This window comes from Caloenas nicobarica, chromosome 13 (genome assembly GCF_036013445.1).
Source record: "Caloenas nicobarica isolate bCalNic1 chromosome 13, bCalNic1.hap1, whole genome shotgun sequence".
Classification (NCBI taxonomy): Eukaryota; Metazoa; Chordata; class Aves; order Columbiformes; family Columbidae; genus Caloenas; species Caloenas nicobarica.
In genome coordinates this window covers 7,706,281-7,727,371 of record NC_088257.1, presented here as the reverse complement: position 1 = coordinate 7,727,371, position 21,091 = coordinate 7,706,281, and the positions used below count along the sequence as shown (strand labels likewise).

The 21,091-nt window shown below is 48.0% G+C and overlaps 1 protein-coding gene across 1 annotated transcript in view; it reads right to left on the bottom strand.

Annotated features, from left to right (window-relative positions):
• The window catches only part of MGAT4B (alpha-1,3-mannosyl-glycoprotein 4-beta-N-acetylglucosaminyltransferase B), a 52,788-nt gene extending 32,173 nt beyond the window's left edge, over window positions 1-20,615 (bottom strand). Inside the window, exon 1 of the mRNA XM_065643772.1 lies at window positions 20,492-20,615. Coding sequence (XP_065499844.1) covers window positions 20,492-20,588 — 97 coding nt within the window. The 5' untranslated portion in view covers window positions 20,589-20,615. The remainder of the gene's footprint in view (window positions 1-20,491) is intronic.
• Window positions 20,616-21,091: the final 476 nt, after the last annotated feature.

Sequence of the window (21,091 nt, the reverse complement as noted above, 5' to 3'; positions counted from 1 at the left end):
CTCTCTGTGTGACTGATGGGAAGAAGAAAGTCAGCACAGCCTGGCTGGGCAAAGCGGCCTCACCCCCCCCGTTATCTGCATTAAGAGCTTCAACAAATTTGTGTAATACCCGGCATTATAGAAATGGATTTCCAACCAGAAGAGCAGTTGGCAAGATTAAACAAGTAGAAAAGCACACGCACATAAAAAAACTCAGGAGGCCTGCACACGAGCTAATGGAGCAAGCAGAGAATAACTGGGTATGCTCCCTGGGCATGGGGACTGTTTCCTTTACAGCAGATAGTAATGTCTCATTACGGGAGAAACACATACAATAAAGACAAATATTCCATCTTCCCCTCGCTACATTTTAAGTGCTAAGCCAATACAAATTCTCGGGTTATATTTCACAAAAATAGCTACTCAAAAAAACCCAACAAAACTGCTGGCAGTGCAGCAAAGCAAATTTCATTTGAAAGATAAATCCTACATTCTTCATAGGCAGATGTGAAAATATATCAGGCTTTATCATAATATCCCCTCCCAGAAGCAAAAGAAACCATAGAGTAAATTAACAACAAAAGAGTTGTTTCTTTTGCCCTTCTCCCCCTTTACTGCTTAACTCAATAACAGACAAAATTACTAGCAAACCAGCAGTTACTGCGTCTTATAAATAGATGCTACACACCTTCCCAGCACCGTGGTGCTCTGCAAAGTCAATATGGAATCGACACAGCTCTTGGGATCATCAGTAAAACACTTGGCTGGTGAAACTACACGGATGCTGCAATTACTGTCATCACAAAATGACCATTCAGTTCCACTCCTCCACCGAGGCAAGACCGTACCAACCCTCCGCTAACAAACGCCGCCTTGTCAGGGTGTCTGGGCACGAAGGCGCCTGACACCAGCCAGCAGCTGCCAAGAGAAGATTGCCGGCAATTTAAGGACATGCTTAACGCTGAGCTGGACCAGGAGGCTGTAGCGTCACCACTTCCAGCTGATAAAAGGGCAAGCTCAATTTACCTCCAGAGTTTTGCGAAAAGTCCCACAAGCCGACATGTGAAATGGTCTTAACGCTGCCCTTTGGTGCAGGATTATAAATCTAGATCAGCATCGTCTTCCTGCCTGCAGCAAGAACATCACGCTGAAGGAGAATCATCCATCTCTTACCAGGATGGGGTAGAGACCAAAGGAAGAAGCAGCATCTTTAATCAATTAAATCTCAGCTTAGTCTGAGCCAGCCCATCCTTGCAAAGAACATCTCTTGGTTGCCTCCCCAGACAAACTGAAACTCCCTGCATGTGCAGAAGGTGTTGGAAATGGAGTGCAGAGACATGCACCATACCCAGGAGTGTGCTGGATGCTTAAACACTAAAACCTGTGGCTCTATTCAGTTCTGCACTTGCAGTTCTCACCTACCCCCACAGCTGGGAAGGGGATGGATTTGGGGATGGGACCATAGCCACAGGGGCTGGAATTGTCCCAGGCAGCAGCAGCACCAGAGGACTGAGGGTGGCTTCCAGTCTTGTGCCTCTTGCGATCTCAGGAAGACCTTTCTGGACTCAAAATATTTTAAATTAGGACTAAATTATTAATTATTAGTAGTAACTTTAGCTTTTAAAAAAATATGAAGTAGCCAATCCCTTTTACCCCACTAACCAGGGGGGAAAATATATAAAAGAAACATGGTGCTTGGCAAAGCTTTCCTGATGCCTCAGCCAAGGCAGGAGTAAGCTCAGCGATGCCCTGCAGAGCAGAGCTGTGCCAGGGTGGCAGCTCCTGAGATTTGTAGCTTTGGCCAAACCCTGACTGCAAACTCTAGAAACCTGCTGGCCTAAAGTCTCTTGGATTCAAACATGGGAGGCAAACCCACACCAAAAAGCACCTGCTTCCATGGATTGTAGCTTGGAAGAAGAGCTTTGGCTTTTGGGATTGTTTATTTTTTTTAAGTTGGTTTACCATGTGTTTATTCCATCTATAACCTCCCCTTGCCTTGCATCTCCATTTTGAATTATTTATCATCAGGTATCACATTCATTTGCATACTTTATGAGGTGCAAAACAAATTATTAGTCATTACATATTAGACTTCCCAAACCATCTGTGCCAGGCTCTGCAGCAGTTTTGTTTTGGTTCTCTCTAATACTTGGGGGGGGGAATCCAACGAGAGAATATTGGATTTGTTTGAAACAGAGTGAAATAGTCCACATGCTGGCTGACAGCAAAGCCTTATTACTCTGTTACAGCCATGCTCCGCAAGGAACGCGCAGGCTATCATCTTTGGTGTAATTTAACCAGTGATACAAATTGCAAGCAGTATTATTTCAAAGACCCTTATTTATTGATTAGAAACAAAATCCTTATCCTCTTCCTGCTCCCTCCTTGAGTCGTGCTGATTGCACACAATAGAGAGCTATCACTTAAAGAGCCAATTAAGTCAACTCCTGAAAGGTAATTGAATAGCTGAAATTCTTAGTGCAATATTATACTGCATTATCTTGATTGCAACAAAGAAACAAAGCAGTCAAAGCAACAAAAATTAGAGAATGAGGCACTTGCCATAGGTAGGAACACGGAAATGGATTGTCCCATTACAAAAAAAAAAAAAAAAAAAAAAAAAGATTATTTTCTTCTGTAGTTACTTCTAACCTTTGCTAAGGGTGTGAGAAGGAAAAAACAGCTTTGGTCTTGTTTATTTTCTGCACTTGGCAGGACTTTATGAGGGATCAGCTGAGGTGCTGACTGGGCACAGAGAACGGGGCTGGCCACGGTGCCCCCACCACATCCCCCCCCGGGGGAACCCAACGTCTGGGCATCCCGTACTCGCACGAAAGCCTTGGCTAAAGCATTTCTTGTGGCTGAGGCTTTATGAAGATAACACCTTCTGTACGGATTGTCTCATGGAGGAGTTCGTCTGGTCCTCTGGCAGAGCCACCAACAGACCTGCTCTCTTCTGCTCTCCTGGATACCTTCGAAACTACCCAGAGGACTTTAGATCACCATAACCAAACCGGGCTAAAGCGAGACTAAGAGTTTGAAACCTGTTGGGAAGAAGGACATAGCTTCAGTCCCTTAGAAAAACCAAGCTTAAACAAAAAAAAAAAAAAAAGAGAGCGAAAAGGATTGTAAGCCTGCCAATACTCAGAAGTTATATAAAATCACTCATTTAAATGCAGTAAAAAAACCACATCACAAACTGAGAGCAGAGCCCTCAGGAACTTTAAGACATGGGCTGTAGGTAGTCAAAATTCATCATCAGTTTCCGAGGAACTACTCAAAGTCACAGCACTCAGGCCTATAAAGCATTTACACAGGCACATAAAAAGGAAGCTTTTTCCAAAACAGGAAAAGAGTGACCACTAAACATAAAATCTCTCTCTTTCTTCTGTGCTGACATCAGACTCTGGTGTGACCTACCACCCCTGTCCTCCTGCCCCTTCATCCACCTGGGATTCCACAGCAGCAGAATCAATCCACCCAACCTCCAAGCAAATTAATAGCCAACTGCTGCTTCCCCGGAGCTGCTTTGGCACCGTCCGCCTCCCCACACATATATATTGTCTGGCACCAGGAGTCTTGCTGAAGAACATTCAGGGACGTGGATGCCTTCTCCGTATGTCCTCCCAGTTGCTACTGCAGCGCTCAAGGTCCCTGCCCCAAACCCACAGACTTGCCATCTCAGTACAAGCACAGACCTCCTGGAGCAACCCAATAAATGCCATTTCTCTGCCAGCAAATGTGCCAGCAGAGAAATGCAAACCCACCCTCCCTTCTGTAGACATGGCTTCTGTGTTTGGGGGGCTGCAGGAGGGATGGTAAGAGGGGGATGCAAAGGGATTTATGCACCTTGCAGGTTGGGAATCCCTCCTGTGCCTTGATTTCCCACCCGTGAAGTGGGCTGAATGACACGCAGCCAACTTTGCTTTTAAGAGGGCTTTGCTTTTAATCAATCCATGTCTAAGAGTCCAGTGACATCACTCTCACCGTGCTGCTCTGGGGCCTCGGGACCTGTCAGTCTGAACCAAAACGTCCATTAATCCATTCGGAATTTGGCAGTGACATGTAACTAACCCCTGAAATACACGTGGTACCAACATTTGCCACCGCGCACCAGAAATATGGCATTAGCACACACCACTGAGCCCTGCTCAAACTTCTGCCTTATTCATTTTTTGTCAGTTGTTCCTTGGTTTATTTTGCAATTATCTCTGCAATTCCCACTGAACGATGGGACACAATTTAAAGAACTTGAAGAGTCTTTACCCAAAAGAAGCCAGAAGGAAGTGCAGGCACTCAAATATACCCCAAGAGTCCCAGTCCTCAGACAGTGCTCCATAAAATGGGAGCTTTAGTTTTTCGTAATTCAGCAGACTGAAAGCTCATCAAATACAGCAAAGCACCAGCCTCTCTCTGGTTGGTCTATACTTGAGACTTGTTATATCTTTTCAAAAGCTCTTTTCAGTTACACAATCAAAAAATCCTTAAGGACTATATCTAGAACAGCTCTAAAAATTGTTTGTACTTTCCCTGAGAGCTTAAGGCAACTCATTGGATGGAGGAGCCAAGAGAACAAATATTTCACGGAGCAGCCGCTGCACATAAATTTTGCCCCCGACAAGATGCACCATGAATACAATTACATCCTCACATCAACTACTAGTACACTCCAGAAACACTATTCATAGAAAACAAATAAATAAACAAACAAACTTAAGCTTGAAATAAGGACTTATTTGACATTCTAGCAAGCCACTTCACCTTATAATCATTATTTCCTGAGACACGTTGTGCCGCTTCGTATTCCAATAACACAGTCGTGTAACCGCACAGGTACAAGGGAAGCGTACAAATCATGTCTCGCAAAACAACTGTTGGCAAAGAGCAGGATTTGTATATTCATCGCTCACCACTGAACAGTTACATACATTTTAATTCTGACCTCAAACACAATTTGAACGACAGCAGATGTTTCCTATAGCGCAGGCTTCCTTCGGATGAGAGTTAATACACTTTGAACATGGCAGCAATGAAGAAAGGGATTTAAACAAATATTTTCTGATTTCTCTCTAAGCTTGATACTGCAGAGGTAAAAATGAGGGAGTACTAAACTGAACAGCTAAACCTGCCTCACTCAGCCCTGGCTCTGAATTCAGACCAGCCTGGCAAGACTCTGCCACCAATGACACCAGCCTGTGTCGAAAAGAAATTAAATTATTTTAATTAGGTTCTTCTGGATGCACCCTGATGTAACTGAGAGGAGAATATGCCTTTCGTTTTAGGCCGCTTAAGTTCCACCAAAAAAGGGGGCACGCTCCTCTGCAAAAAGCTTCTTCCTCCCCCCTTGTTACCCTCAGCATCTTCCTCCTGTTACTCTACATTAATAAGCAGATCATTATTTCACCAGCCACAATCAAAACCTTCCATAAGATAAGATCCAACTGCAATTTTACATTCACCGAGTTGCCCATACTGAAGAGCCTTGAAATGCTCTTAACAAGTTGTATGCACAGGGATCATCTCTTCAGCTACCAGCAGAACGGGCTTGGGAAGCAACAGCTGCTTAAATAGCGCACACGCAGTGGAACAGTTTAAGGGGAAAAGAAATACTATCAATAATTGAAACCACAGCAAGAAATGTAGGCAGAGCAGAGGGAAAGAGGGCATTTCAGAAGAAGCTGGCAGCAGGAAAAGAGAAAAGGGCTTCTCCTGGAAGCCAAACTGAACAAGAGTGCACACACAAATAAATCCACACCTTCTCACCTGTGCGCTACATCACACACCAGCAGACAAAAGACGTTTTTGACTTTTTCTGCACAGTTTGGCAATCCAAATTTTACGCAGCTACGAGTCCTCTCTTGCCAACATCTTCCCCTTTCATCCTCTCTACCGAATCTGTAAGTCTGATGCAAATGACCCCCATGCTCAACCCTGGCACTGCAGCAACCTTGGCCACCGAACGATGCTGATGAATAGATGTGGATTTTAAATGACCAATTCTGCCACGGATGACTGCCTCACCTACACAGACCCACTTCTCCTAGCCCAGCCTTCCATGGTGAAGCTGTGTGGAGGGCTTCCCCGTGCTCCCAGCACATTCAGGGCACACCAGAGAGGATCCTGCTCTTGGCCAGGGCTTCTGAGCACCATGGGGTCACCATCAAGGGTAGCTCCAGAAACAACCACCTTTGGTTTGAAGACTTTAAGAATAATTAACCAGCGCTCTGGAACAACAGATGGGTGCTTGAAGTTTCAATCCCAGCAGTAAAACACCTCCTTTGATGATCGCAGCTGCTCTGAAGGGCTAAAGGTCGTCATTTTGCCTGACCTTTAACTATTACAGCAACACTTCCTGACCTGCATTTTAGAAGTTATGAACCACAGCCCAGACAACAGCACTCGGGCTAAACGATCTGTCACTGTCTTGACAGATTTCCAAAGAGACGTGAAATATCTGCCTTTCTCAAGTGACTCGCATGATGCACACACAGAGCTCTGCAGGCATCCAGAAAAACACACCGTTTCCCTCCAGGTACAACTCACCCAAGCAGGAGATGGTTTATTATGCTTTATAGAGGTAACACTTGGCACAACAGCTCCAGCCACCACTTTGTCACAGCACAGGGTTGAGGACAGGATAGCAACTAGCAACCTAGCTAACCAGACACCTTTAATGAGGAGCAAGTAATGAGACTTCTTAGCAAGCCGTTCATTCAAAGGGCATGCAGTGATATCAAGAACCAGGTAAAAATCCCCATTAAGATCTCTGGAAGTCGCGAGCATGTAGGAGGGCTGGTGTTCTCAGAGATATGATGCATATCTTGCCTTACATTGCAGTTGATCGATTTTTAGGGGTCATCTGCCAGATCTTTCCAGACTCCTCTTGCAGAATACCAGTGGTATTTGGGCAAAAGCCTGTGGAGGCACCACTGTTAAAGTTCAGCCCCGCTCCTAGAGCCATAGGACTGGTAACTGTGACCAGGAGATGAAAAAACCTTGATACTGACCCTTCTGTGTAAGCAACTCAGTTTAAGAGCTGCTGTTCAAGAAGCATGTCACCAAGATGAAAGGTGACCACAGCTGTTAAAGGTGACTAATTTCTTAAAGAGCCTTCCAGAGGCAGCAAGGATCCTGCATAACTTCTTTACAAACAGATCTGCTAGGCAAGTGCCTTATCTGGATGTGCCTAATTGCATACCAGACACTCTCGCAGCCTACCTGTCCCAAATCCAAGCCTGGTATGGGAGAGCTGCACTTCATGTGCCTCTGAGGACATCCTCCAGGTGGGACAGGCAAGTGACAGCTCATGGTGGTGTGAATGGCAAATCTGGTGTCAAGAGCAACTTCCCGTCCACAGCAAAAATAGACACATCAACTCCTTGGATCTCAGTGCAAGATTGGCCCTTGTAAACATTCTGTGCCACATGAAGGAGGTTGGAAACCCAAGTCCACCTTGGACAGGACAGCATTTCTGGTTTGACTTCTCATTCAAAGGAAGGAAGCCCTTCTGTACTTCCAAAAGACATCTGAACCTTAAGTGTACTGCTGTGCCAGCAAGAAAAGATGGGAACCTTGTGATTCGAGAGGGTCTGCTCCTGAGAAGTCACATTTGGGCACTCTCCACGTGGTGCTGATGGAGTCTTTCCCCAACAAGACAGCCGTGCACAGCCTCTGTCCTCCAGCGTGCCCAGGGACGGTGCTGACCGCCCGTCCTCCTCTTCCAGCCGGAGGATGGCTCATGGGCAGCTGTCGCAGCTCGAGTCCCCAGACCTCGCTCCTGTTATCGGATGCACAGGCTGGCTCACCAAAGGATGCTGCAGCCGGTGCACGCAGGTGTAAAGCTGAACAGAAACAACCCTCTGACAGCTGCCAAATGCAGCTGCCTGCAGCTGATGGGGGATAACGAAAAACCAGCTGCTTCTTAGAAGTGCATTTCTGTCACCCACACCTCCAAACAGCAGATTTCCTCTGGCCATGGGGCCGCAGAAAACAGAGATCCTGTAACGCAGATCTTTGAACGCTGTTAACTGATCTAACCCCATCCAAATGTCACGGTTGCTGTCGATACAAAGCTGTTCCTTTCTCTTCCTGCCATCCTTCACTTCATCCACGGGGCATGCATTAGGTTCAAACACAAAGGCAGCAAAGAGCCTACAACAAGAGCCTCATTAACTGACTGTACAACTGGATTTGTTTTGGAGCACAGTGCCGTCCCCCGCACTGCAAGGCAGAGTTCTTGCTGGGGCAAAAAATGGATCAAATTTAAAAGTATCTTGCATACCTTGATACTACAAGCAGCTCTTCTGTCAGACTTAAACCAACAGCATTACCAGCTGTAAAAGGGAAAAAAAAGCCCAGGAAGTCTCCCAAAACACCAGATCAAGTGAAAAAATAAAAGGATGAATGAGGTTTCAAATCCACCCTGGAGAAAATGTGTGTCACATCTTTAACCAGCTGTAGGGAGGGGGAAAAAAAAAAGAAACAGGACAGTATAGACCAGAAATCAGATTTTTTAGGACCAACCAGGTAGATAAAAGATAGACGATCATCAAGTGGCTAACTTCTGAAAATGTCTAGTCAGCTTTAGCATTTCATACACGAGTGTCCACACAAGAGTACTCTCCTGAAAGTACAGGATTTAATGCAGTCAAGATAATTATCTAGATCCTTCTTTATCCCATTAGTGGTTTTCATTCGCATCCTGGAACACCATAAGCGGATTGTTCAAGAATTATTTGCCATCCGCTGTTTCAATCCCGATTGGAATTATCTTTATACCTTGGTATGAAGAAAAGAGATTACATCCCTGCCGGGGCTTGTTGCAATGCCCTCTTTTCTGAAGCTCCTTTTATTATTTTCATTCTGCAAGGTGATGAAAAGAATCAGAAAACAATTGTCACAGACACGATTTTGCCTTCTCCTCCTCTTCCTTCTCCACGTGTGCATTCAGGAGGAGGAGGAGATGCTCTTCCCACCGCATCCCCTGTGGGAGATGCAGCACTGCACCTGCACGAGGATGAAGCTCAACGGGACTTAGTCATCAAATTACCCAGGACAAGATCCAAAAATGCTCCCAGCTCCCTTTCGTGCCACAATCCACTAATAAAACAACAAGGATGAAACTGTTAAAACCAATCAAACGAATCACTTGATGCAAGAGAAAGAAGTGGGATTCACTGCACTAGAGATCCCGGGGCGTATGCTAAATGTCGCATTCCGTGATCTCCAGTAACATACGCCGCTACGCAAGCTCCGATGGAGATAAAGCCAACATCACTTGAACAGCCAACACAATCCCTTGCTTCAAGGCCTAAAACAACAAGACAAAACTCCCCTCCCAGCCACTCTAACCGCCTGCCAGGTTTTGTATTAAAGGAAGAATTACATCTTGCAGGTGCGGCGGGGACATGGCTCATCTCCCCATGGGCATCCGCGAGTCTGTCCAGCAGCGAGTAAAGATGCCTGGACAACACAAAAACTATCCCTCCTCTTTACAGAAACATAAGGAGGTAGGTGTTCAGACCCGACATGAATAGGAATGCATGTATTTTTTTAAAAAGCATACTTTACAGCTGTGTAATGAGATCTGTAGGAGAGTTATCTTTATAAACAAGTTATTAAAAGGCGAAGGAGGGACACAATAATAGCAGGTGCCAATTATTCAGCTCCCAGCAGAGACTTTCCAATTTCTCACCTTCCCCCAAAGCAAGATGTGCCACTGTATGGCAGCACATTTACTTCCAAGTGTAACACCCTTTCAGAGCGTTGCTTCTCTCCTACAAAGCAAAGCTGCATTGCTGCCCTGACACCACCACAGAGGGGCAGCCCATTTCCCCGCCAACCCTGCACCAGAGTTGAGACCAACATGGCATGAAATTATTGTAATTTGGGAAGAGTGAAACACCAGAAAGTAAATAAAATTATCTTTTTGTTTGACTCCAGAATCTGGCCACTCCTCCTGCCAACAGACAAATTTGTGAGCTAATTGCGACAGCCAGATTTGCGTCTCTGCAAAATATCTGCTTAGTTTCAGGAACAAAACACCAGTAATGATTTTGTTATTTTAAGACAGCAGCATAGCTTCAGACAGTAAATGTCCATATTGCAACTGGAGCCGTCAGAAAGATTCCATCCTTTGAGGAAAGCACACCAAGGTAATGATTAATATTACAAAAGTAATCTGAGCCTTTAAAATAATTATTTCCAAAATCAGCAAATAATTACTAAGGCCTTCAGCAATCAATACCCAAGATAAATAGACAATTAAATTGCAAGAGAAACAGAAGAAAGTAGTTAATATTTGCCAAACACAAGCCAAATACACTTTTTCATGGTAACCAAATACTTCCAGTAAATAGATATTTGAGCTCAGTCGAGAAGCACTTTCGGAAAGTAATAAATTAATCTAATAAAAGAGACAGACAGGGTGGAACCAGACATTAACGAAACACAAACTGATCTATATGGAGCCAACCCACAATCCATGTCCTGATTATGTTCATCCACCACTCTGGGTCCTTACCTCCCCCACCCAGGTCAGCTCTTTAGCTCTGGGAAAACAGCGTTTCACGCAGCTTCACTGGCATGACACAGAATTCCAGCCACCAAATGACGAAGTTTGGGCTCAGCTAGAATTTGCATTTCCAATTTTTTTTCTAAATACCTCTTGCTCCTCAAAGTCAGCAAATTAATCTGCTTCTAAACGCGATTCTTGCTTTGCCTTGCATTTGGTTTCAGCTCCATCCGTGAGGTGCGGGATGAGCTCTCGCTGCCCTGTGCGAGTGTCCCCACGGCACGTCCCCAGCCTGGAACCGGGACGGTTTGTCCTGGGGGGCTGTGCCCCTTCCTGCCATCGCTCCTGGGACCCCGAGGGACTCGGAGCAACCCCTGGCACCCAGCGCAAGGACCAGCACTGTCTCCTCCCCAGGCAGCCCAACCTTTACCAGCTCCTACCCAAAACCATTGCTTGGAGTTACTGAAGCCACATGATTAGGTGAGCATCTGGTAAAGTTCCTCAGATAGTGGATAACGTGAACTGGACAAGAGACATGTGAGAAGATGTCCATCCTGGTCATTTTCTGCATCATCAAAGGAAGAAGGAAGAGAGGAAAATGAGGGAAATAGAAGACAAAGAGAAAAGATATCAAAGTCAGCTCTGGAGAGAGCACAATGAGAGATGGCACGAAAATGGAATAGTTTAAACACAAAAGGCAAGATCAAATAAAAGCAAAAGATCACAGTCTGGGCACAGAGAGGAGGGAGGGGAGACCACTACACTGTTTTCACCAGCTTTAATTGAATAATTTATTTGACAGGTACTTGTCTGTGGCAATGGCTGAGTCTGAAAGTCCAACATCATCCAGGTCCATCCGTCCACCAGGAAACCCATATGGTCAAATATTGCTCTTGCTGTCCACATCCAGCATGAGGACATGCTGTGGGGACACCGCACAGCAGCTCTGCTCCCCAGAGCGCCCGTATTTGGGGCGGAATACAGCAATTTAGTCCTTGCTCAGAAACTTCTCCAGCTTCTTCTGTATGAAGCTCTTGGCACTGGCAAGGTTAGTGTTGCTACTATCCTTTCACTAAAACAGGCTATACAAACATGCAGTGCCATTACACATATCTTAAGTAGCTTATATCTCAGTATTGGAAGTGTTTGTTTGATTATTTACAAGGGCTTTTGAAGGCTACACAACTTTTTTTTGGTACCACAGGCCTCCTATCTAAGCCATGAAATTCCTTTGAGCAGCGGCAATACATAGAGGATTTATTGCAATGTATGTACAAGTAGCAAGTGACAAAAACAGGTCTCCAGGTTAAACCTTATTTCCAGAAAGCTTTCACCATTACAGGGAGAGAAGAAAAACCTCTGTGCTCTAAGGCAGTCTTGAAAATGTGATCAGGATGGTCTAAAACTCATGGAGGAATAGGTGTGGACCAGGCAGCAGCACTGACACAAGGCAACTCGTGCTCTTGCCCCAGTTCAGCATCCATCCCACTACCAACAAGTCCTAAACCATCAGTGTAAAAATCACAGTTACAAGTAAATGGACATTGCAACACAACAACACTCATAATGAAAATAAAAGACAGGTGGAGATTAATTTTTGCACAGAAGCTTCTTTAAAGCCTAATGATTTACATTTTAATGCTCCTGCTGTCCACTTTAATATCAGCAGAAATGAAAGTATCTTGCACAAATGTGTCTAGTCACTTCGAAATACAGATTAACCTTTAGGTAAGTATTTCTCCTGTGCATAGCACAAGAGGGCAGGAATATTTAAGTATCAGGGGAGTCACGCCAAGGCAGGGGCAGGCAGGAGGGAAGATGGAGTTATGGAGCTGTCTCTGTGCTTCAGAGATGCATCCACACTAATGCACGGGTCCTGGAGACTCGCATGTGACTTGACTTTGGGACAAAACCAGCAGAAGCAGCCAGTGCCACAATTAACGCAGAAAGAGATGATTTAAAACAGAAATCTGCCCTTCCCAGATTTTCTTGCTTTGCAAGAAAAGCTTGATATAAGCTTAAAAACAAACCCAAGAAGGGCATCGCTGAATAAAAAGCCCGCTACGCTTCAAGTCACATAAAAAAGGCAGAAAAAAAATGCATTTCCCTTGCTTGATTGGCACTCCTCAAAAAGCTTCTCCTCCTATCAACATTCACCTGCCAGCCCCCGCAAAGCCCTTTCCTTATTTTAATAGTTTCCATAATCCTTTAATTTGACCAGTGACTTCTGCTGCCACAGCAGCCCTCTCCAACCACCGAGTTCCACTGAGCTCCACCGAGCTCCACCGACCTCTTGGGCTTTGTCTCATGGAAAATAAAACATCAAAATTACAACTGGCATGATAACGATATGGAAAAATCTTCATGTGAAACAAAGCTTCATCTCCAAACGCTTTCAGGCAGGTGGCTCGGCCCCACCTCTGCAAAGGTCTCCTGCAAAGCGCCGGGTGATGTGGATCCCTGTGCCGAGCCAGATGCCCCAGGATGGACATTTGTTCATGGTTCTTTACACCATGAACTGAGAAACTGGTATTTTGGGAACTGGTTTGGGTTTTGTGAACAGACAGAACCGCAGATAAGCTGAGCCTACCTGCAGGAGCCTGCTAGCAGCCTTGCCCAATCTATCATCAAAGCAACTTCTCCATCACTTAGCAGCTTCAAAGCTTTCTGGAGATGACTGGCAGCTTCACTTAAACCAGCCAGCTATAGATGTGTTTTACATTAAACACTAAGTGAATAATCAATGAACATTCAGGATATAAGCGCAAATCAATTATTTGTTTAAGATGAATCAAAGGGAATCACAAATTAGACAGGGTTTTGTTCTGTAACAGAAGTGAACCAAGAGAAGTACTCGATGTGTGCGTGTGTCGACCTGCTCTGTGCGTTCCTCTCCTACGCACTGACTCAGTCCCTGCTGTCACAGAACCGCAGCCGCGTCCTCCAAACCCCTGTGACAAGAGATGTCACTGTCCCCAGAGAGTAGATGGGAACAGAGGTGTGAAACCAGCTGATTGACTTTCCCAAGACTGGGAGGGGTACGGCATAGCAAGGACCCAAATCCAAGTCTCCTGCGTGGGGGAGCACTGTCCCGGTTAGGAGAAAGCCCTTTTCCACTTGCAGTAACTTCAGCTCCAGCACACAACTGCAGCTCTGATCGCTGGAGCAGCAAGGGGACACGGACAAGTGCACATGCAGTACAAGTCAAGAGTCCAGCTTAAAGACCTGACAAAACCAGCAAAGAAATAAAAACAGAAATACAGGTGACTCCAGAGAATGAATGATGTATTTTGCTAAATGCATATCAATAGATTGTATAGTGTCCCTCGCTCTTGGGATGAAATTGGGTCCAATCACATGCAGGATAATTTTACAAATGCTGCTGCATTCCAGCCACTAATTACACACAATGTCTGCTGAGTGTCACATAGGCCAAGTAAAAGCTCTCAGAAATGCTCCTGCACATCTTTTTATTTGCCATGCATTTTAATGATAGACTTCCGAACTCTACGGTTCCTCAGCCAGGTCCCTGCCTGCACATCCTCAGCCATCAGAAGCACATGCTGCGTCTATTACCAACATCTCTCCTCCTAGTAAATATTTCCAAGGGTTGCAGTGAAATGAGCCCAGCTCAGACCATGGCTTTCACTCTCACCCATCTAGCTGCAGCCTGTGCCCAAGGCCTCCAGGAAACTGCAAAACCCTCAAGTCAAGCTGGAGCAGGTAACAGACGTGAAAAAGCAGCGGGAACCCCCGGGTGCCGCAAGACACAGGTTGTATTTAGCAATATCAGAAGCTTTGACTCTGCTGCTGCTAGAGCGGATTAGCGTTCACGGCTTTTATGCGTTACATAAGGAGACTTTGTAAACATGCTCAGAGGAACTTCCCTCCGGGACAAAGTCTGCTTCCCACAAAGGACACCCCAAGCGAGCGGAGCATCCTGCCGCGCACGGCACCGACCGAGCAATATTTCTCTATGGAGATGCTGCCTGAGGCTGCCTGGCTGCAACGGGCACCAGAGCAACGTCCCTGCTGCAGCCAGAGCCCCACAATCACCAACACCCCGGCATCGCAGTCGTGGTCAATGGGGCAGAGTCCGGCTGGAGGCCTGTATCTAGTGGAGTGCCTCAAGGGTCAGTTCTGGGACCAGTACTATTCGATATATTCATCAATGACTTGGATGAGGGAATTGAGTGTACTGTCAGCAAGTTTGCTGATGACACCAAGCTGGGAGGAGTGGCTGACACGCCAGAGGCTGTGCTGCCATCCAGCAAGACCTGGACAGGCTAGAGAGTTGGGCAGGGAAAAATTTAATGAAATATAACAAGGGAAAATGTAGAGTCTTGCATCTGGGCAGGAACAACCCCAGGTTCCAGTATAGGTTGGGGAATGACCTATTAGAGAGCAGTGTAGGGGAAAGGGACCTGGGGGTCCTGGGGACAGCAGGATGACCATGAGCCAGCACTGTGCCCTTGTGGCCAAGAAGGCCAATGGCATCCTGGGGTGGATTAGAAGGGGGGTGGTTAGCAGGTCCAGAGAGGTTCTCCTTCCCCTCTACTCTGCCCTGGTGAGACCTCATCTGGAATATTGTGTCCAGTTCTGGGCCCCTCAGTTCCAGAAGGACAGGGAACTGCTGGAGAGAGTCCAGCGCAGGGCCACAAAGATGCTGAAGGGAGTGGAGCATCTCCCGTGTGAGGGAAGGCTGAGGGAGCTGGGTCTCTAGCTTGGAGAAGAGGAGACTGAGGGGTGACCTCATCAATGTTTATAAATATATAAAGGGTGGGTGTCACGAGGATGGAGCCAGGCTCTTCTCGGTGACAACCAACAGTAAGACAAGGGGTAATGGGTTCAAGCTGGAACACAAGAGGTTCCACGTAAATTTGAGAAGAAACTTCTTCTCAGTGAGGGTGACGGAACACTGGAACAGGCTGCCCAGGGAGGTTGTGGAGTCTCCTCCTCTGCAGACATTCAAAACCCGCCTGGACGCCTTCCTGTGTAACCTCATCTGGGTGTTCCTGCCCTGGCAGGGGGATTGGACTAGATGATCTTTTGAGGTCCCTTCCAATCCCTAACATTCTGTGATTCTGTGATCGCGCTCCCCACCACCTTCACAAGTCCAGGGAGACACCCTGCGCTCAAACCTGCACCGAGATACCTGCCTGGGATGGACAGCGAGTCCTTCCAGGAGCTGTGCACATTGAGTCTGAAGTGCTTTCACAGCACCCATGGGAAGAACAGTTCCCACAGGACGAGCAGCCAAAATACCGCACGGTCAAAATGACGTTAGGGGTGTGAAGCCACTATACAAAGAGCAACCACACTTTGCAGGCAAATCTATAGGTATGGAGGTGCCTGTAGCTGCGGTTTACAATGGAAATCTGGAGCTGTCTGGCATTGGGTAACTATAAATCACTAAAATTTGAGGGGGGAAAAAACCTGCCGGGAGAAACCCACACAGGCAGCGTGGGTACAGAGCCCAGCCCGAGCTACACAGCTGTACCCAATCCCAAGATCAAAACGCAGCTCTTACAAGGGGTAGCACATTGGGAGCCTCCTAAAAGGTTCACACAGGTCTAGAATTTCCTATTTAATAAAAAACCCAAACACTTAAAAACCAAATATCCTGCAGCATTTTTGGCTCCGGAGTAGGCTGCAAGGGGCAAAGAGAAGGGTTGGAAAGACAGTACATTGCTGGTCAGTCAGTCAAGATAAGAACAAACATTATGGATAAGAACTGAACAGTTTTCATCATTGGAAAGGAAAAAAACCACAACCATTCAATTGAAGGTAGGTTAAATTGTTTGTCTTCATCCCACCTGCACCTGTGGCTTATCTAAAGTAATGAAAGCTGCTTGTTTTTACTGAGCCCTCTGTAAAACACCGCCTGTAATCCCCACACTGGACACGCTCCTGGCCAAGCCTGCCCATGCCTTCCCAAAGGCTTGATCTGCAGGTCGCCCGCCACAGTTAAACCCTACAGGTCCACCTTATGACAGCAGGTTACAGAAGAGCTTCTTCCAAGGCAGCTGTTGTTTTTTGAGAGTTAAACCATACTTAAACCTAAAATCAGCAAAGAGAGAATATTGAACGTTGGCCAAGGCACCCAACACCACGATGCATAGCACGTGGTCCCCCTCCAAATCACCCCACGATGCTGGACATCGGCCACCCGGGTGACTGGTTGTGCTATTTGAGGCTGCCCTTCTCTCCTCCTGCTCCAGCAGATTATTTCAAACCTCATTTATAATTGGAAAGAGGCAGCATCTGGTTTCGCAGACCACGAGGTCAAAACTTTACTAATAACCACAGCACAGCAAAACACCATTAGTGGGTAAACAAACCCTGCACTGGTCACAGAAAAGCAGCTCTAGAGCTGATTTGACCTGGTTTATTTTCATTCAACTAATTGTTTTGTCCTCCCAACACAGAGCAGGAAGACAAACAGGCTCTGCTATGCTTTACAGGTGTTTTAATATCATTTTATTCTCCATCAGATGCTATGCAGACACCTTGCCACCCTTCCCCAGAATGCAACGATATGAGGAGCTTGGGATCACTGGGAATTGTCTCCAGCTGCTCACACGGGATGGCTGATGTTACAGAGGACTGGCAAACACAAAGCCTATCTCTGAAAAATAAGGGGATGGGGATAAAGAGGATCCAGGAAATTAGAGAATAATCAGCTTAATTTCAGTTGAAGTACTTAGAAGACAAAGAGGACTAGAGCAAGAGCTAACCTCTGTTTATCAAGAACAAATCACAACAAACCTATCAGATTTCTTTCTTCGACAGGGTACCAGGACTTGGAGGAAGGGGAGCAGAAACAAAGATTTCAGAGAGATCTCTGACAGTGTCTCACAGGACATCCCCATAACGCAGGTAGGGATGCAGGGGCTGGACTGAGCCACCTTCGGGTGGGTGCAGCACTGCTGGGAGGACCACCCCCGACCCGGCCATCGCTCTTTGAGCACAGACTGGGGGGACCTCACCGAAGTGGGTTCCAAGAGAACCTGTCCCAGGTCTGACACCACTCAGTGTTTTCATCCACAGCTCGGATGACGGCAGAGAAAACACACTGATTGCCTTTGAAGGCTACACCAAGCTGAGAGGGACTGCAAGCCTGTGGAAGGACAAGATCAGAATTCAAAACAAGCCTGACACTTTAGATGAAGCAGTCCAGAAAAAAAAAAAAAAAAAGACACAGTTCAACAAGGCAAGCGTGAGGTAATGCAATTTGGTAAGAATAATTAACCAGACAAATACAAGATGAGGAATGGAAAGCAGGAAAAGCTCTGGAGTGGCTGAAGGGTCAATGGGGAAAAGCAACAACAACGAAACAAAAAAAACCCCAAACCAAACCAAACAAACAAACACAAAACCCCCCAAACAAACAAAAATCCCAACAACAACAACAAAACCCACAAGTCATCTGTGGCAAAAATAAAAAGCAAACACACTGGCATGTATAAACAGGATCATCATATGTAAAAGACCTGAAGTAATCCCTTACTCTCCAGAGCAAAAATAAGGCAGCAGCTTCAGTTCTGTATCACAGGTTAAGCATCACTCCATGAAGGATGATGGTCCAGAAGAGAGTAACAACTGCAGACCAAGAATACCTGACCTAAAAAGAATGATCAAAGGAACCAGCATGGTTCAATCTATATTGGCAGGGACTAAGGGGAGATACGGTAGTAACTTCCAAATATCTAACAGGCTCCTGCAAAGAAGCAAGGACGTAACTTTTCTGCCTGTGCCAAATAAATGGAAAAAGAAGAGCAATCATGAAATCAAGCAGAAGGAAAAGACATTTTTATTCAGATCGTAAGAAAAATCTAACAGCAGGGCTGTTAAATGTCAAATAGATTGCCCAGGGAGCTCAGGCATCTCTGTCATCGGAGGTTTTTAAGAATGAATACAACAAACATCTGTCAGGAAGGGGTTGGTTATCACTGATCCTGCGTAGGGGCAGGAGATGGACTGAATGACCTCTCAAGGTCTTCTCCAGCTCTGCACTGAATAACAGCCCGATACATAAATGACCATAATAGCCGGAAACCTGCTGTGCTGACACAGCCCGAGTTATTTGTGACCTAGTGTAGTGATCGTTGTTTGCAAGTGACAATCTGTTGCTGCCAGAGAAAAACGCGTACCTCAGGGAGGGTCCTACCAAGAAGGACAGGGACAGTGGTACCCAAGGTTATTGTTCTGGCACTTGAAGGAGCAATGTGGAAAAGCTACTAGTTAAAAATTAAAAATGAGTCAAAGGACGACAGAGTCCAGATGGCACAAACTACCTAGTGGGGTTTGCCACTCAGGAGTGCCTGACGGCTCAGAGCCCGTGCAGCACTACATGCTGGTTTTACTTCATTTTACGGGAGGGAGCTGCGAGCAAAGCAACTGCCCAGCAGTAACCACAAGAAAGCAGCTCTCCGAGCGCCCCTCTGCCCCTGCATGACTTACCACAGCCTGGCATTTCTGGCTGAAAGCGCATACAGCAACACTTGGTTGTGCAAATATTTTGTCCAGTTAAAAATCCCACCAGCAGAAGAGAACTGACCCACCAGTGATACCCCTGCGCTACAAACGACTGTCACCCCAACCTCTGTGGGAGGCAGCTCTGGTGGGATTTAAACCACGTGAGCGGTATGACTGGAAAGCCCTTCAGCTGATGAACGAGGCAAAGAGCCCAAGCAGCCACCTTCCAGGTACCTGCAGCTGACAGATGACACGTCCCAGGTGCTCCCACCCTGCTGCCAGGGAAGGGGCAGCTGGGCTGGACGGGCACCTACACAGGCTCATGTCGTCCTGCCCATCGGAGCCAAAAAGCCTTCCCCCGGTGCTGCCCCACCCCTGACACCAGCCTCGCACCACATGCAGGTCGCACCTGGTGACTGTGCGTGGTGTGCCGAGGGATTGCAAAGCCATCAGGTCACATCTTACGCTCAGCAAAAGCTGCTTCTCACCTGTAGCAGGGAGAGATGCTTGCATGGCAAGTGGGAAGAAAGGGCTGGACGGCCGGACCACCTGCCTTTAGCGACTTCTAAAATTGCAGGAACTGGAAGAGCTGAGTGACCAGCACAAGCGGGAGAGGTAGCGCACCCATACACGAGACAGATACACAATTCAGAAGCAACTACCAGAATTGTCCTTCAGAGCAGAATAAATCCTGTGTGCTGCTTTAGTGAGCGACAAGATGGGGAAAAGCAACTATTATGTTGTCAGGAAAAGCCAGCAGCGAGCATCTCTGCGATACCTCTGTGGGATTCCCCTGCAGCACTGACAGGATGGGGCCCTGCACCCCTGCTTTGCAGCCGCCTACTTGGTGCAAAACCGGCCCCGATATTCGAGTGCTGAAGCCAGCAGCCCTCACACCCGTCCTACGTGCTCTTAAGTTACAGGTCTCAGCATCGAGACACAAGAGCCGTGCTGGGTGCAGAGAGGGCAGGGCTGCTCCAGTTTCCCCTCACCTCTAATTTGCCCTGAGACCCTCCAGCCCAGCAGTTCCCCCGACTGCTGGCATCACCACCTCCGCACGAGGATTTAACCTGCGTGGTTCCCATCGCCCACAAAGATTTTCGCCATAAACTTGGGGGTGCAAAGAAGTGCATCCCCGAAGCAAAGCCCAGCGCACCCCGGCCAAGACACCAACCCGCCCGCCAGTCCACAGCCCCCTCATCCTCCGTGGGCGCCCAAGGCCACGGCGCGCCCCGGGGACGCGCAGGGACCCCCGGCGCCCCCTGCCTTGCTGGGCACGGGCACGCCCGCAGCGGGCGTTCCACGGGTCAGGGTCCCACGGAGGCTGCGGGTGGTCTGGGGCGCACAGCATCCCGCCGGGTCCCGACCGGGCAGGACGCCCCGGGCTCCGCAGGATCCCCCCAGCTCCGGATCGCACCGGACGCCCGGGGTGCAGCCGGGCCCGGCTCCCAGAGCCTCCCCCATCTCGACCCCGGGCGGCAGCGCTGCGGCCGTGCCCCAGGCCCCCCCGAGCCCCCTTACCTTTGTGCCCGCCGAAGGCGCCGTACCAGGAGAGAGAGAGCAGGGCGCACAGGCAGCCGAGCAGCAGCGTGAGCACCGTGCCGCTGCGGAGCCTCATCGCCTCCTCGCCGGCGGGGGCGGCCGCATGTCCCGGGCGCGGCGCGGCCTCAGCGGCCCCGGGGGCCCCGGTGAGCGCGGAACGGGGCGGAACGGGGCGCGCCCCCCGGCCGCACAGAGCGCCCGCGCCGGGCCGGGCCGCGCCGGGCGGGCGGGCGGGGCCAAAGGGGCGTTGCCGAGGGGGCGGGGCCAAAGGGGCGTTGCCGAGGGGGCGGGGCCAGGGGCGGGGCGGCAGCGGGCGGAGGGCGCCCCCGTGCGGGGAACTGCGGGGCCGCGGCGGGCGGCGGGGGGTGAGCGTGTGTAGGGGTGAGCGTGTGTGTAGGGGTGAGCGTGTGTGTAGGGGTGAGCGTGTGTAGGGGTGAGCGTGTGTGTAGGGGTGAGCGTGTGTAGGGGTGAGCGTGTGTAGGGGTGAGCGTGTGTACGCGCCTTCGTGGGTTACATATATAAACGCAGATACGTATATACTTGGTTCGTCCATATGTAAGTATACACACCTACTTGTGC